Source organism: Danio rerio, chromosome 17 (assembly GCF_049306965.1).
Source record: "Danio rerio strain Tuebingen ecotype United States chromosome 17, GRCz12tu, whole genome shotgun sequence".
NCBI lineage: Eukaryota > Metazoa > Chordata > Actinopteri > Cypriniformes > Danionidae > Danio > Danio rerio.
Genome location: NC_133192.1, coordinates 55,838,361 through 55,852,396, shown reverse-complemented (window position 1 = coordinate 55,852,396; position 14,036 = coordinate 55,838,361). Strand labels below are relative to the sequence as shown.

The following is a 14,036-nucleotide window of genomic DNA, read 5'->3' as shown; positions in this document are numbered from 1 at the left end:
CTTATTTTCTCTTAGCTGTCAGCCGTTAAAATGATTTTTTTTTACTGTCCTGTTAAAATGCGAAATGATCGCACAAACTGACGCCAGGCATCTGTGGGTAGTAATTCAATAAGAACTGTTGTCTAAACATTGGCCCTTCTTTCTTGATCAAAATTGCTAAAAGAATTGCTCACAGAGCCGTTAAGTGAAATCAGAATGGAGTAAATTCTCTTAGGAGCAGCATTTCCAGATTCCACAGGCTGCAGGGACGTACTGTGTATTTTATTTTCCCTATAATGTTATGTTTCTCATCAAGTCACATTTATTTATATTGCACTTCATAAAGCGCAGATTGCTTCAAAGCGGCTTTACAGTAATAAACAAGAAAATAACAGTGTTAATGGGGCATAATTCACCATTTATCAAACAAACTTCAGAAGTAAATCAAGACAATAGCGTGATTACTTATTTTCAGAAATGCAGAGTTCATAATTTAATTTAATTTAATTAATTCTTGAAATCAGCTCTACAAGACGAGATTGTTTATTGTCGTCATTCAGCTCAGATTAGTTAAATGTTGATTCGTTTTTCGCATTTGGCAGATTCTTTTATCCAAAGCGACTCTCACCCTGGAACGCAAACCCGTTGATTTAATTGCCATGGTATATAGGATAAAAGAGAGCTGGGGCCTCATGTACGAAGACTTGCGTGGAAACATACTAAAACATTGCGTACGCACAAAGCTGTAAATGTGCGTACTCAGAAAAAAATTCAGATGTATGAAACACTGCGTACGCCGAGTCTCACGCATATTCTTTGTACATCTGAATGAATGTGAAACTGAGCGCAACATGCACAAGCGCAAAACCCCTCCCTGCCTCCTCCCCCGTATGAATATGCTAATGACTCTACTTTGGCAAAACCAAACGAAAAAGCAAAGGTAAAAGCAAGCAAGAAGAGAAACTTTGAACAGAATGTGAATTGGAGGTGCTGCTTTCGAAGGTAGACCAGAGGAAAACGGTGTTATTTGCAAGTTTGTCCTCCGGAATTAACAACAAAAGAAAAAAATAGAGTGGGCAGAGTTTAGCTGATGTGATTAACACAGTTGGGTCTGAACATCGCACTTTGTGGATTTAAAAAAGAGATAGTGAGATGTATAGGTGCAAAATGTTGTAGTACCCTTAACAGTCTGAGTGGCGCAGCTAGTAAAACACATGTCGTCATGTTTTGACATGTTCGGGCATGAATTAGGTTCGAATTCAGCGTCTGATGTACTCATTCTAGCTACATGTCAGATTTTGCCTACTTTTAATCACGAGGAAGACATATAGGAATCATTAATAAGTCTGTGCATCATATTTTATTTGCACATTAATTATATGGAAATGTTTCTGATTCGCGTATGCAAATTCATCTTCAGATGCTGCCTTTTATAGCAATGTTCGTGCAGTCGATCGCTCGCATCACATTGGGAAAACTGGCGACCGCTGCAAATTGTGCTTTAATGTTTGGCTGGTCAACTGTATGGTATGGAAACCTTATATACCTGCTAGATGAACCCGTCTCATACAGCTGCCATTACACGGCTCAGACACTTTGTAGAGAAGAATTTAACACAACTGCCTCTAGGAGTCGCCAATGGAAATAAAACAGACACGCACAAAAAATGTGCGTACGCCAGCAATAAAGCTGGCGTGGAGCTGCGCACATTCCCACGTTAATTTCATCGTTAGTAAATCCAAACGTGAGCCCTTCTGAGCGTGAAACCTGGCGTACGCACAAAAACTTTTTGTGCGTACGCAGCGTTGATACATGAGGCCCCTGGTTATTTACTCCCCCACCTATAACTAGTACTCAAGCCCAGTGTTGGGGAAATTACTTTGGAAATGCATTACAATATTGAATTACTTTCCAAAAAAGTAACTAGTTGCGGTACTTAGTTACTTTTTTATATAAAGTGACGTGTTATATTACTTTTGAGTTACTTTTTCATTCCTGCCTGAGGCTTGATCTCTTTCAGAACTTTCAGGGTATTTTTTTTTTTAAATAGAACAGCTCTGAATTAAAGAACACACTTCATTTACTTAAAAAACAGAACAATGTTACCTTCGAAGAATTTCCTGATCTTATACATGCCAATAAACAGATTAATAAAAGTTGAATGAGTTTGCTACGTTGCTGTCTTATTAGTTGAGTAAACTCACTGTCCGTCAAGACAATCCCTTTTTCTTTAATGCTTTCAGAATAATGAAAATACTTTCATCCAGGGTTTTTGTAAGTTTCACCAAGTTAAATTTAACACTTTTAAAGGTATTTTGAAGACCATTATGAATGCAATTTAAGATTTGTTTTCAAACATCCCAGTTAGGAAAGATTTTCATAAGCCCTATCAATAAAATATTTTAAAAACAATACATATTATATTAGGGTGAAGCAGTGGCGCAGTAGGTAGTGCTGTCGCCTCACAGCAAGAAGGTCTCTGGTTCGCTGGTTCGATCGTCAGCTCAGTTGGCGTTTCTGTGTGGAGTTTGCATGTTCTCCCTGCGTTCGTGTGGGTTTCCTCCGGGTGCTCCGGTTTCCCCCACCGTCCAAAGACATGCGGTACAGGTGAATTGGGTAGGCTAAAATGTCAATTTATTCAGTCTACAATAATAACAATTTAATAATAAAAATATATACATGTCATGTTAGTATAGCCGTATACTGCCCTAGATATTGCAATATTAAATAAGTATAGCCGAAAATAAATGAAGAACTTTTAGGCAAATGTTACTGTGAGGAAAGTAATTAAATGCTATTTATTTATTTATTTTTTTATAAAAAGTTAAGTTTTATTCAGAAGTATTGTCCATTGATTTAGAAAGTGATTGTGTTGGTGTTAATGGCCAGATTGGGTAGCTATACATGACCAAAGGAAAATTAAGACCTGTTAAAAAAAGCCTAAAACCTTTCAGACCTAATGCACAACATTTCAGTAAATTTAAGACTTTTTAAGACCCTGTAGACACCCTAACCCTAACACTCACAGAAATTTAAGGCTTTGCCATCTTGGTTTTTGTCTGTTCCTGCGGGGAGGTCATTTTCTCATTGAGTGTGATTCAACGTGATTACACTCATTTTAATTCAGCAAACTATTTTTAAAAGCGTATTAATTCATCTAAAAAAGTAACTCGAGTTACATTAAAAAAAAAGTTACTCAAATATTATTACTTAATCTTTTAAAGTAACATTACTCATTACTTAGAAAAGTAATATTATTAACTCACATTACTTGCATAACCTGTAACTCTGAATAACAAGTCCAACTCTCTAACCATTAGACCACAGCTGCCCGTTATTCAGTCATTGTTCTACGTAAATTGCATCAGTTATGAAACATGTTTAGTTCATCTATAAAGCAGCTCTACAGAGGACAATAGTACGGTGGCTGAGAGAGCTCAAATTCACTGCAAGTAAAAAAAAAACACTGAAATTGAAAAATTATCTTCATTAGTCAGGCAACACGTGTACACGCAAATACTCACAACACGTGCAAATATAGAAACACACTGCAAATAGCGCAGACCACAACATGCTAAATATATAACAAACCTGACTGCTTTTTGTTTGGAGTTATTTCTAAAATAACATTTCATTTAACAGTAATTGTGTAATCTATCAAATTATTAGATTTAATAATATAGTAACAAGAATACAAATAAAATAAATACTATTTAATTACACGTAACTATTTTGCATTTTGTCAGAAAAAGTGGCTGATTTGGACACATTCATACAATTACATTTTTTAGAAAACGTATGTTTTTTTTTTTTAAATGATGCATCCCTCAAACCCAACCGTCATTGGGGGCTGAGAAAATCCTACAAAAATGTACAGATAAGATAGTACAAATTTATTTGAATTAGCCACTATTTCAAAAACGTACAACCTGCTGTAAGATTGCATTGGTTTTCTCTTGCATTGGTTTTTCTTAACTTGGAGCTCTTTTGACCACCATACAATAGTGCCATAATTCAGCTTAGTTAGAGTTGATCTAGTTCGGTTCAATATTGGTGTCGATGCTGCAAAATGTTTAGATTATGTAAGTTTGTTTCAACTGTGGAGCAAATCTAGAGAAGACAATAGGGTCATTATTCACTTCAAGTTAGGGCAAGTACTTTCAAATTGGTAGTATTATTTTATATTATAAAAAAATCTTTCTGGAATACTTGATTCTGATTGGTCAGTTGGACATTTCAAGATATGTTATTCTGAGATTACCATCGCTAAATAACACAGGCTCATTCGAGAACAAACTTACATTGACCGTCAGTGATACATCCATATACACTCATCCATATTCATATCTTCTTGTGTTACGCTGTAGTTTTTGACTGTTTGGAACCCTCTTATGAATTAATAATACATAGGTTAGTATTCTATACTCAGGCGATTTCATTTCTGGCAGCTTTGTGTTTGTTACTCTTTAGCGGCATCTTGTGACTGGATAATGCTCAGGTTAGTGTAGACTCCATCAGCTGTTTTCCTTTCCGTCAGCTTTGTGTTTAACTAAAGGATTTATGTACACTTATAGCTCAGAACAATGTCTAATTTTTATGTTTTGTAGCAGTTAGCCGTGTAATAAGCAGGATAACGTACATCCGGGTGGTTGTTTTTGGAAAATAAAGCCCCTAAGTCTTATACAACAGTGCTCTTGCTTTGCATAGGGCTGCCGCTAATCCTGTTGGGCTTTATTCTGTGATAACAACCTCCTAGATGTACTTTATCCCTGACTTCATAAACAATATATGTCTTTTAAACTCCATGACTGCTCAAGCCCTTCCTGAGGTCAAACAGTATTCCGCTGTTTGCAGTAACAAAGCAATTCCATTATCCTACAGTAAGCAGCAGTGCTGTCCAAAATTCTAGTTTCCATGCTGAGCCACGATCTGAAGGCCAAAGTGATCCTGTTATTATCAGAGAGAGTTTGTACAGACATGTTTGGCATTTTGAGTCACTCTGGATACAGTCATCCCCACAGCACAGAAGGCTCTGGATGACTTATTGGCTCTATGGCAACTCCAGCAGAACTCAGCAGTTCTTCACCTTCTCCAGAGGACACTTTTAATTACTCTCCAGTGTGCTGGTGTAAAACCATGCATTTCCAGGAGCCACCAAAGACCCCCCCCCCCCCCACCCCCCTCCCCCCTCGAACACTGTAAAGGGCTGGAAACAAGTCCCTGGTGGAAACAGTGCCAAGAGCTGTGTGTGAATGAGATCCACAGCAGCGCTACACGTACAGTAGGAGGAAGCTTGCGGTGACTCATTGTTTGTAGTTTGACTTGTGTTTTCTGTTGGGAGCCTTTATTGGCAACACATGTGCTGATTTCGAGTCGAGGGACGGCATTCCACTTCGGTTTATACCGTCTAGACAGAAAAGGGGGGTCGGGGGTTGGGTTAGAATTTACCCCTGTCTTCCTTTTAATTAAGCAGTCAAAATATTTAAATTACAGTGCCTGAAATCAGTTTTCCCCTTCCACATCCAGCACAAAGCTAGAGGCAAAGTAAAGGACGCTTTCTTACACCTCCTGTTTTTCTTCAAGGGCCACCAGGGCAGTCTCAGACCGGTCCCCCTGGTCCCTCAGGCTCACCCGGGCCCCGAGGACCACCAGGACAACATGGTTCTTCTGGAGTCACAGGACCACCAGGACCTCCAGGATACTGTGACTCCTCTCAGTGCGGCATGCCTTACAACGGACAAGGCTACCCAGGTACATCCAGTGCACTTGATCAAACAGTACTCTTCAGCTCTGTTCCCAAACCTAGTGAGACAATATGGAAAGGAATCTGACATTAGCATGTTGCTAAGCTAACACCCTGACATGCTACTAAACACATGCAAATATTGAGTAAAATAGTAAATACAGAACTCATTTTTCTTTACTTGAATTTAAAGTATGATGGGAGAAGATCTTTTAAAGGGACAGTTCATCCAAAAATGAAAATTCTGTTATTATTTTCTTGTTTTTTTTCTAAATATTTTTTTGATTCTTTCTTCGGATGAATATATATTTTAAATATATATTAGCATATATGTTCCTACTATGGATGTCAATGTTATATTTTGTGTTTAACAGAAGATAGTAGTTACTGAAGAAAACTAATCAACTGGTACCTTGATGTCAAAACAACATCAAAATTTGGCCCGAAACGCCAACTGATTCGACATCCGTTTGACATCCACACACTGATGCCCTTTTTGACCAATAAAAAAAATGACCCAAAAAGTGTTTGAGAAAACTTTTATTCAGCCGAAAGTATTTTGTATCTCTACAATGCATGTAAACAACCTTGATGTAAAATCGACATCAAATAGACGCCTAACATTGGCGTCAAAACACATCAAAAATCAATGAGAGAAAATTCCAATGTTAGATGTTAAACGTCAATGTTAGGGTGCTTTCACACCTAGACGTTTGTTTCGAAATCTGTCTCGTTTGCCCTGTTAGCGCGGTTCGTCTGACATATGCGGAACCAGCAATCGCACTCGCATCCATGCCAAAGAAATCGGTCCGATATCGCCTGAATGTGGTGGTCTCAGCTCGATTGAAACGAACTCTGGAGCGGATCGATTGTAGTGAAAAAGCAAAACAAACTAACCAACCAGGCTATGTCGCAGTTTATTGTGTATATGTAATTGCCATATATACGGATATATAAAGAGAGATTGATGAAATATGAAAGTTAAAGCATGCGAAATATTAGTGCTGCTTAACCATTACAAAAATTGACTGAAATTACCATCTAATAGCGTTTCCATATTTTTATCTTATAATATTTTGTATTAGGCCAATTGTTTTGTTAATTTCTAGATGACACCTCGAAAGAAAGATCAACATTGTTCTGCTTCACTTATTTCTCGCTATAATTTAAGCCTATAATGCAGAATGTCAACCTTTTTTATAGATTGATTGATTCAATAGAGGATTTTTACAACTCTTGATAATTAAAATGAGGTTTTGCTTGAGAAAGCCTGAACTCTGATTTGTATTTGGTGAGGATGTCTGCGAGTGTCAAAATTAAAGTGCACCTTTTCACTTATAATGCCTTATTGCTTATCATCATAAATTAAAATAATGACGTGACAGCAGAGCAGAATCTGTGGGAATTTGAAAATAAACCCTGAAAGTTTGACCAATGTGAGGAGAGTTTATTCGCACGTGACTTGTTTTAACTATTTTGATCTGTTTAGAAACATTGCCGTGTGAAAGCAAACTACACCAAGAACAAAAATAAACATCGTAACAATTTAAATTCCTGTTTTAGAATCCATCTACACGTGTGAAAGCACCCTAAGATGTCTATTTGATATCGTTTTGACATCAAGGTAGTCAATTTACATCAAATCGTTAGCATTTTTGATGTTTTTGTTGTCGTTTTGATATCAAGGTAGTCATTCGATTTCAAATCTTTAAGCATTTTTGTTGCCATTTTGACATCAAGGTAGTCAATCGACTTCAAATCTTTTAGCATGCGTTTTTGTTGTCATTTCGACATTAAGGTAGTTAATCGTCTTCAAATCTTTTATTAGTTTTGTTGTAATTTTGACATCAAGGTAGTTAATAGACTTCAATTTTTTTAGCATATTTGATGTTTTTGTTGTCGTTTTGACATCAAGATAGTCAATCAACTTTAAATCTTTTAGCATTTTTGATGCATTTCTGTTGTCGTTTTGACATCAAGGTAGTCAATCGACTTCAAATCTTTTATCTTTTTTGTTGTCGTTTTGACATCAAGATAGTTAATCGACTTCAAATCTTTTATCTTTTTTGTTGTCGTTTTGACATCAAGATTGTTAATCGACTTCAAATCTTTTAGCATTTTTGATGCGTTTTTGTTGTCATTTTGACATCAAGGTAGTCAATCGACTTCAAATCTTTTAGCGATTTTTGTTGTCGTTTTGACATCAAGGTAGTCAATCAACTTCAAATCTCTTAGCATTTTTGATGCATTTTTGTTCTTGTTTTGGCATCAAGGTAGCTAATCGACTTCAAATCTTTTATCATTTTTGTTGTCGTTTTGACATCAAGGTAGTTAGTAGACTTCAAATTTTTTAGCATTTTTAATGTTTTTGTTGTCGTTTTGACATCAAGATAGTAAAATTGACATCAAATCTTTTAGCATTTTTGATGCATTTTTGTTTTCGTTTTGACATCAAGGTGGTCAATCGACGTTAAATCTTTTAGCGTTTTTGTTGTTTTGACATCAAGATAGTCAATCGATTTCAAATCTTTTAGCGTTTTTGTTGTCGTTTTGACATCAAGGTAGTCAATCGACTTCAAATCTCTTAGCATTTTTGATGCGTTTTTGTTCTTGTTTTGGCATCAATGTAGCTAATCGACTTCAAATCTTTCAGCATTTTGACATCAAGGTGGCCATGGGTACTAATGATTTTCATTTTTGGCCAAACTATCCATTCAACTCCCAATCTGTTTCGACAGACTAAATCTTATGAAAAGCCTCCAGCAGCTCACTAGTGACTGGAACAGAGCTCTCGCATTAACTGCTAATGAAATCATTGCTATCAGTTTGCTTAACAATATAGCTAATCGGAAATAATAATACAAAAAAACTGCATGATTATGTTTTTTTTTTCACTTAAAGTGAGCTGATTTGCCACCAAAATAAACTAACCCCAGTTCTTTAACCCGTTTCAGGTTTTGCGTAGTATGCTATCTAGACTGCCTGATCCTTTACACATCCCGAGATTAGCACTCACTCTTGAGCTAATAAGGATAACCACCATGGATATGATTGCTGCACATTTGCTGACCAACTCTTTAAAAATCGATCAATCAAACCAAAGGACTGGACTGCCACTAACACCAGCTGAGCGCTTCTATATCATACTGGAGCCAGTGATGGTTGCATCTAGATGAGCGAGAGAGCTGAGGACGCATGTCAAACTACTAACAGCGGTAGATGGTGACATGACTGTACACAAAACTAATCGTGCCTTGTAAATGTTCTGGATGACCCAGTGGGCTACAGTTAACGGCAGTCGTCACGCTTGTGCCTGATAACTTGCTTCTCGCTGACGTTTCACGTTTATTCGTGGTTTCGGTTTATATGTATAGGCAACGCTCAGGTTCAAAACGCAGTGTGTGCCATTAGTATAGTCAACCATGAATTCTTATATATTTTTTTGATTTATATATGTGTATAATACCTCACAAAGATCCAATTTGTTTGTTTATTTTAACGCGAGTGTGTTAGATTAGTAATAGTTTATTGACAAATCCAACGCAAAGTTGTTGACAACTTCCGTATGGGTTTTGTGTTTGGTTAATATAGATGTTCTGTATTACTTTTTCGATAATTAACGCTAAAAATGAAAATGATTTGTTAAAATGACGCACATGCTCAGCTGGCCAAATAATATTTCCAAGCAGGCCCCTACCAGCCCGGGTCTGAAACCTACGTAGTGCCCATACCAGCCGCGCCATCGGAAGATATCGAGACACAGTCGCCAGGATTGCGCTACCAGCGCGGAAAAAGGTCGCTATCAAGAAAGGAAGCCGAAAGAATCAAAACATAAACGTGGAAGTGTGTCCGTCAAAAACTGCAAGCCTCCTTCGTTTTGGTCGATTGAGGAGGCTGTCGTACCAAACCTGTGTGTTCGCTGATGTTTGCTTGTAACATAACTGCATTTTTTGTATTTGTAAGAATCTCATGTTCAGTACTAGGTCCTATAAACACTCATGAACTGATTCCTTGCACATATGAAAGTTTGCAAACGTGCTTCTCTCTTTCTCGAGGAAAGCGGCTAAATCGGTTCGACTTCCCTTTATTCTCCCTTTAGACCTGGCTTTTGTTATTCTAAACCCTATATTTACCTGTCGTATACCAGCTCACACCAAAAAAAAAAGAGGAATTGCATGCCTGTGTTGTATATTTAGTAAGGACGTTTACCATCAGAATATAGTTGTTCGTTTCAGTGATATCCCTTGAAATGCAGTTGGAATTCGTTGCAAGTCCTTCGACATAGAAGATCTTTTTTTGTTTCCATGTCTGAATTGCACAGTGTGAATTCCACAGCCTTATTTTCTTATTTATTTCTGAATCAGAAGAGGCATTTTTCAATAAAACTACTGAAAATGTTGAACCGCTGTTGTCGTGTGTTCTGTGTGCACTATAGTACATTTTGTTCTACTAATAATTCATGTAATAAACGTTACATACTGTGGAATTTTTACACACACACACACACACACACACGAAAGAAGAGATATCAGCAATCAGTGTTTATGTCTGCTGGAGCGTCTGGAATTGCTTACTCAGCACATCATAGTCATGATCAGTGTTTAAGGTCTGCATGACTTCAAAATCGACTGTTTACCCAACTGAAAAAAACAGCCTAAACCAGCCTAGGCTGGTTGGCTGGTTTTAGCTGGTCGACCAAGCTGGTTTTAGAGGGGTTTTGGCCATTTCCAGGCTGGTTTACAGCCATTTCCAGCCTGGTCTTAGCTGGTCAGGCTGGGAGATGACCAGCTAAAACCAGCTTGACCAGCCGAGCTAAATTCAGCCAAAACCAGCTATGTCCAGTTTAAACCAGGCGGGTCAAGCTGGTTTTTGCTGGATTTAGCTGGTCATTTTTCAGCCTGACCAGCTAAGACCAGGCTGGAAATGGCTGGAGACCAGCCTGGAAATGGCCAAACCCCTCTAAAACCAGCTTGGTCGACCAGCTAAAACCAGCCAACCAGCCTAGGCTGGTTTAAGCTGGATTTTTCAGCAGGGTATTGTGCTAGCGCACATTGTTAAAGTGAAAATTATTAATCCACCGAATAATTTTTTTTTTTTTTTCATCAAAATCTGATGATTTGCTTCAGTTCTGGAATGGTGGTTGTTTTCTGATGAAGTCAGTTTGACATATTGGGTGAACTATGCTTAGCTACGCCCCTCTAATAATCTATTACAGGCCGAGGGATAATAGATGACAAAAAATATATAAAACTTTCATTGTAAATGTTAAATAAAGTGTAAAAAAAAGAGGGTGTCACATTTTAGTGTCGTGTTTATTAAGGTATATTTGAACAAATCATTTCAGTCAATGATTCATTCAAACAAATGGATCAAACAAATGACTCAAAGAATCAGTAATTAAGGACTTGCATAATCTGTTCAGTATCCAGGGTGTCCGTGAGGTAGTTAAAAGGTAATGAAAATAGCCAAAATTAAGGGCATTAAAAAGTATTGAGTAATAAGCTTCATCTGACGAGGTGTTATTTTTAAGCCCAACTTTTTGGATACATTTTCAATTTGTGTTAAGTGTTTATTCTAAATTTTGTGTGGATTTTTTGATGTTGAGAGTAAGACCTGAGCTCTGTCATGAGAGGTGGTGTTCTTGCGCGCTCTGAAACAAACTGTGTACCTGCTTGGCTTGCTGCCAACCATATAGGTGAGCTCGCTTTTGTTCATTACTTAAATGAAACATGGGGAAATGCAAGTTTTCTGACCAAATTTTGAGCCCTGAGACAGAATTTATCGGCACAGTTCAGCACGGTTGTCTAACTTTGCCAAGAATTCCAGGCTGAGAACGGTTTGTAATCGTGCCGCACAGGCTCAGTGGAGAAGCAACCGTAACCGTACCGAACTGTTCTTAGAAGACATTGATGACGTATATGACATTGCTTAAAAACTATGAACAAAGGCACCTTTGTGACAGCTTGATTAATCCCTCTGCTTTACTTAAATGTTATCTGCAATATTTTATTTCATTAGGAAAGATGTTTCATTTACGCCACTACAGCTGCAGCTGTAAGTCGTGCTGGTATTAAATTCTTTTTGAAGGTATTAAAAAAGGTGGTAAAAGGTATTCAATTCAACTTAAGAAGTTCTGTATATACCCTGAAATCATTCTTATTTGTCATTTTCAACTAATCATTTCTATCAATGATTCATTCACACAAATGAAATGAACAACTGAGTCAATGAATCGGTCAAGACAACCATCTGTTGGTGGTTTTGGTCCCCTATTTGAGGCATTTTTGAATACAGTACCTTAGAGTCATTTCAATCAATGATGCAAAAATCCACTTAATCACATGAATCAAATAAATGATGCTGCGGTCAACACTAGAGTTTGAGCATGTGAAATTCTGTCGTACGGCGCTTCTAAAGAGGGCGGGAATTAAACAATATGATTAGACATTTTTAAAAATCCAGCGATTGCTCCATGTTTTAAATTTCTGTCCAGAGAGGTCATGCTTTGATTCTTGCTTGGTCTCACACAGTCAAGTGATGTGATTTCACAGGTCAGAGTTTACCAAGCTTGAACTTTCCAAACGCAGCGAACAGCAAAACTTAACGCACAACCTTGCGTTTCCAGTGTGATGCATTTGCGTGCGTATGAATGGAAGTCTATGGGGAGAAAAGTCCAGAGTGACCGCAGTTTCAGTCATGAGTCATCATTTTAATTAATGATTCATTTCATTTCAATGATTCAATCACACAAATAAGTCAATGAATCTTTCAATAACACAAGGACTTGCACAATCTATTGGCAGTTTTAGTGTCATAATTAAGTATTTTTAAACAAATCACTTGGTAATGATTTTTTCCTACAAATGAATGAGTCAAATGAACAAATGACTCAATGAATCAGTCATTAAGAAGTATTTGCATAATCTCTTTAGTGTCAGACATTTTTAACAAATCGTTTTAGTCAATGAATCATTCACACAAATCAAACAATTTAACAAATGAGTCAATGAATCATTTATTAAGACAACACCATTTGTTTGTGGTTTTAGTGTCAAATTTCGAGGAATAAATAATTTCAGTCAATGATTTAAACACCCATCTACATAAAAATCAGTCATGAGTCAGCCATTAACACAGAGATTTGTGCCTACTGTGTCAATTATTTAGGAATTTTTAAACAAATCATTTGTCAATGATTCTATCTCACAAATGAATCAGTCAAATTTACAAATGACTCAATCAGTCTTGCACAATCTGTTTCAAGTCATATTTATTTAGGCCTTTTAATTTCAAAGAATCATTCACACAAATCAGTCAAGTGAACAAATGAGTCAATGAATCATTCATTAAGAGAGGAAATTGTGCCATCTGTTGGTTGTTTTCGTGTCATATTATTGAGGTATTTTGAACAAATAATTTCAGCCAATGATTCTTTCACTCAAATGAATCAGTCAAATAAACAAATGATTCAAATAATCAATAATTAAGAAGGACTTGCATTAGTCATATTTAAGCTATTTTCAACTAAACATTTTTAGTCAATGATTCATTCACACAAATAAATCGGTCAAATGAGCAAATGAGTCAGTGAATCATTCATTAAGACAACACATTGCACCATCTGTTAGCGGTTTTAGTCTCATATTGAGGTATTTTTGAACAAATCATTTTAGTCAATGATTCTTTCACACAGAGTTAATCAAGTGAACAAATGATTCAATGAATTATGTTATTGAGACAGGGACTTGTGCCATCTGTTGGGGGTTTTACTCTCATATTTATTGAGGTATTTTCAGACAAATTTCAGTCAATAGTTCGTTTACACTAATTAATCAGTCAAATTAACAAATGAGTCAAGGGATCTTTTATTAAGACAGCATTAGGTGCCATCTGTTGGTGGTTTTAGTCATATTTTAAGGGATTTTTGAGCAAGTCATTTCAGTCAATGATTTCATTTACACTAATAAATCAAGCAAATGAGTCAATGAATCTGTCATTAAGACACGTCCATTATCTGTTAGTGGTTTTAGTGTAATAATTATTTAGATATTTTTGTCAAGGATTCATTTACACGACTAAATCAAGCTAAATGAACAAATTACTTAAATAATCAGTCATTAACACAGGTACTTAATCTGTTGGCCATTTTAGTCTAATATTGACAAGTCAATGATTCTTTCACACAAATGAATTAGTTAAATTAACAAATGAATCGGTCATCAAGACAGATTGCACAAGTGTCACATTTATTTAGACCTTTTTAAAAAACGAATCCTTTCAATCAATGATCCATTCACACAAATAAATCAATTAA

At 36.6% G+C, this 14,036-nt stretch overlaps 1 protein-coding gene across 15 annotated transcripts in view; it reads left to right on the top strand.

Moving 5' to 3' along the window:
- Nucleotides 1-10,124, top strand: part of col12a1a (collagen, type XII, alpha 1a) — a 195,770-nt gene extending 185,646 nt beyond the window's left edge. For 6 of the 15 annotated variants that reach the window (XM_073927624.1, XM_068214690.1, XM_068214689.1 and 3 more), the window contains 2 exons: nucleotides 5,563-5,730; nucleotides 9,409-10,124. In XM_073927624.1, the coding sequence (XP_073783725.1) occupies nucleotides 5,563-5,730; nucleotides 9,409-9,557 (317 nt within the window). In that variant the 3' untranslated portion in view covers nucleotides 9,558-10,124. Of the gene's footprint in view, nucleotides 1-5,562; nucleotides 5,731-8,676 lie in introns of all 15 variants that reach the window. The other 9 variants (XM_073927627.1, XM_073927623.1, XM_073927619.1 and 6 more) reach the window with 2 other exon arrangements.
- The last annotated feature ends 3,912 nt before the right edge of the window (nucleotides 10,125-14,036 follow it).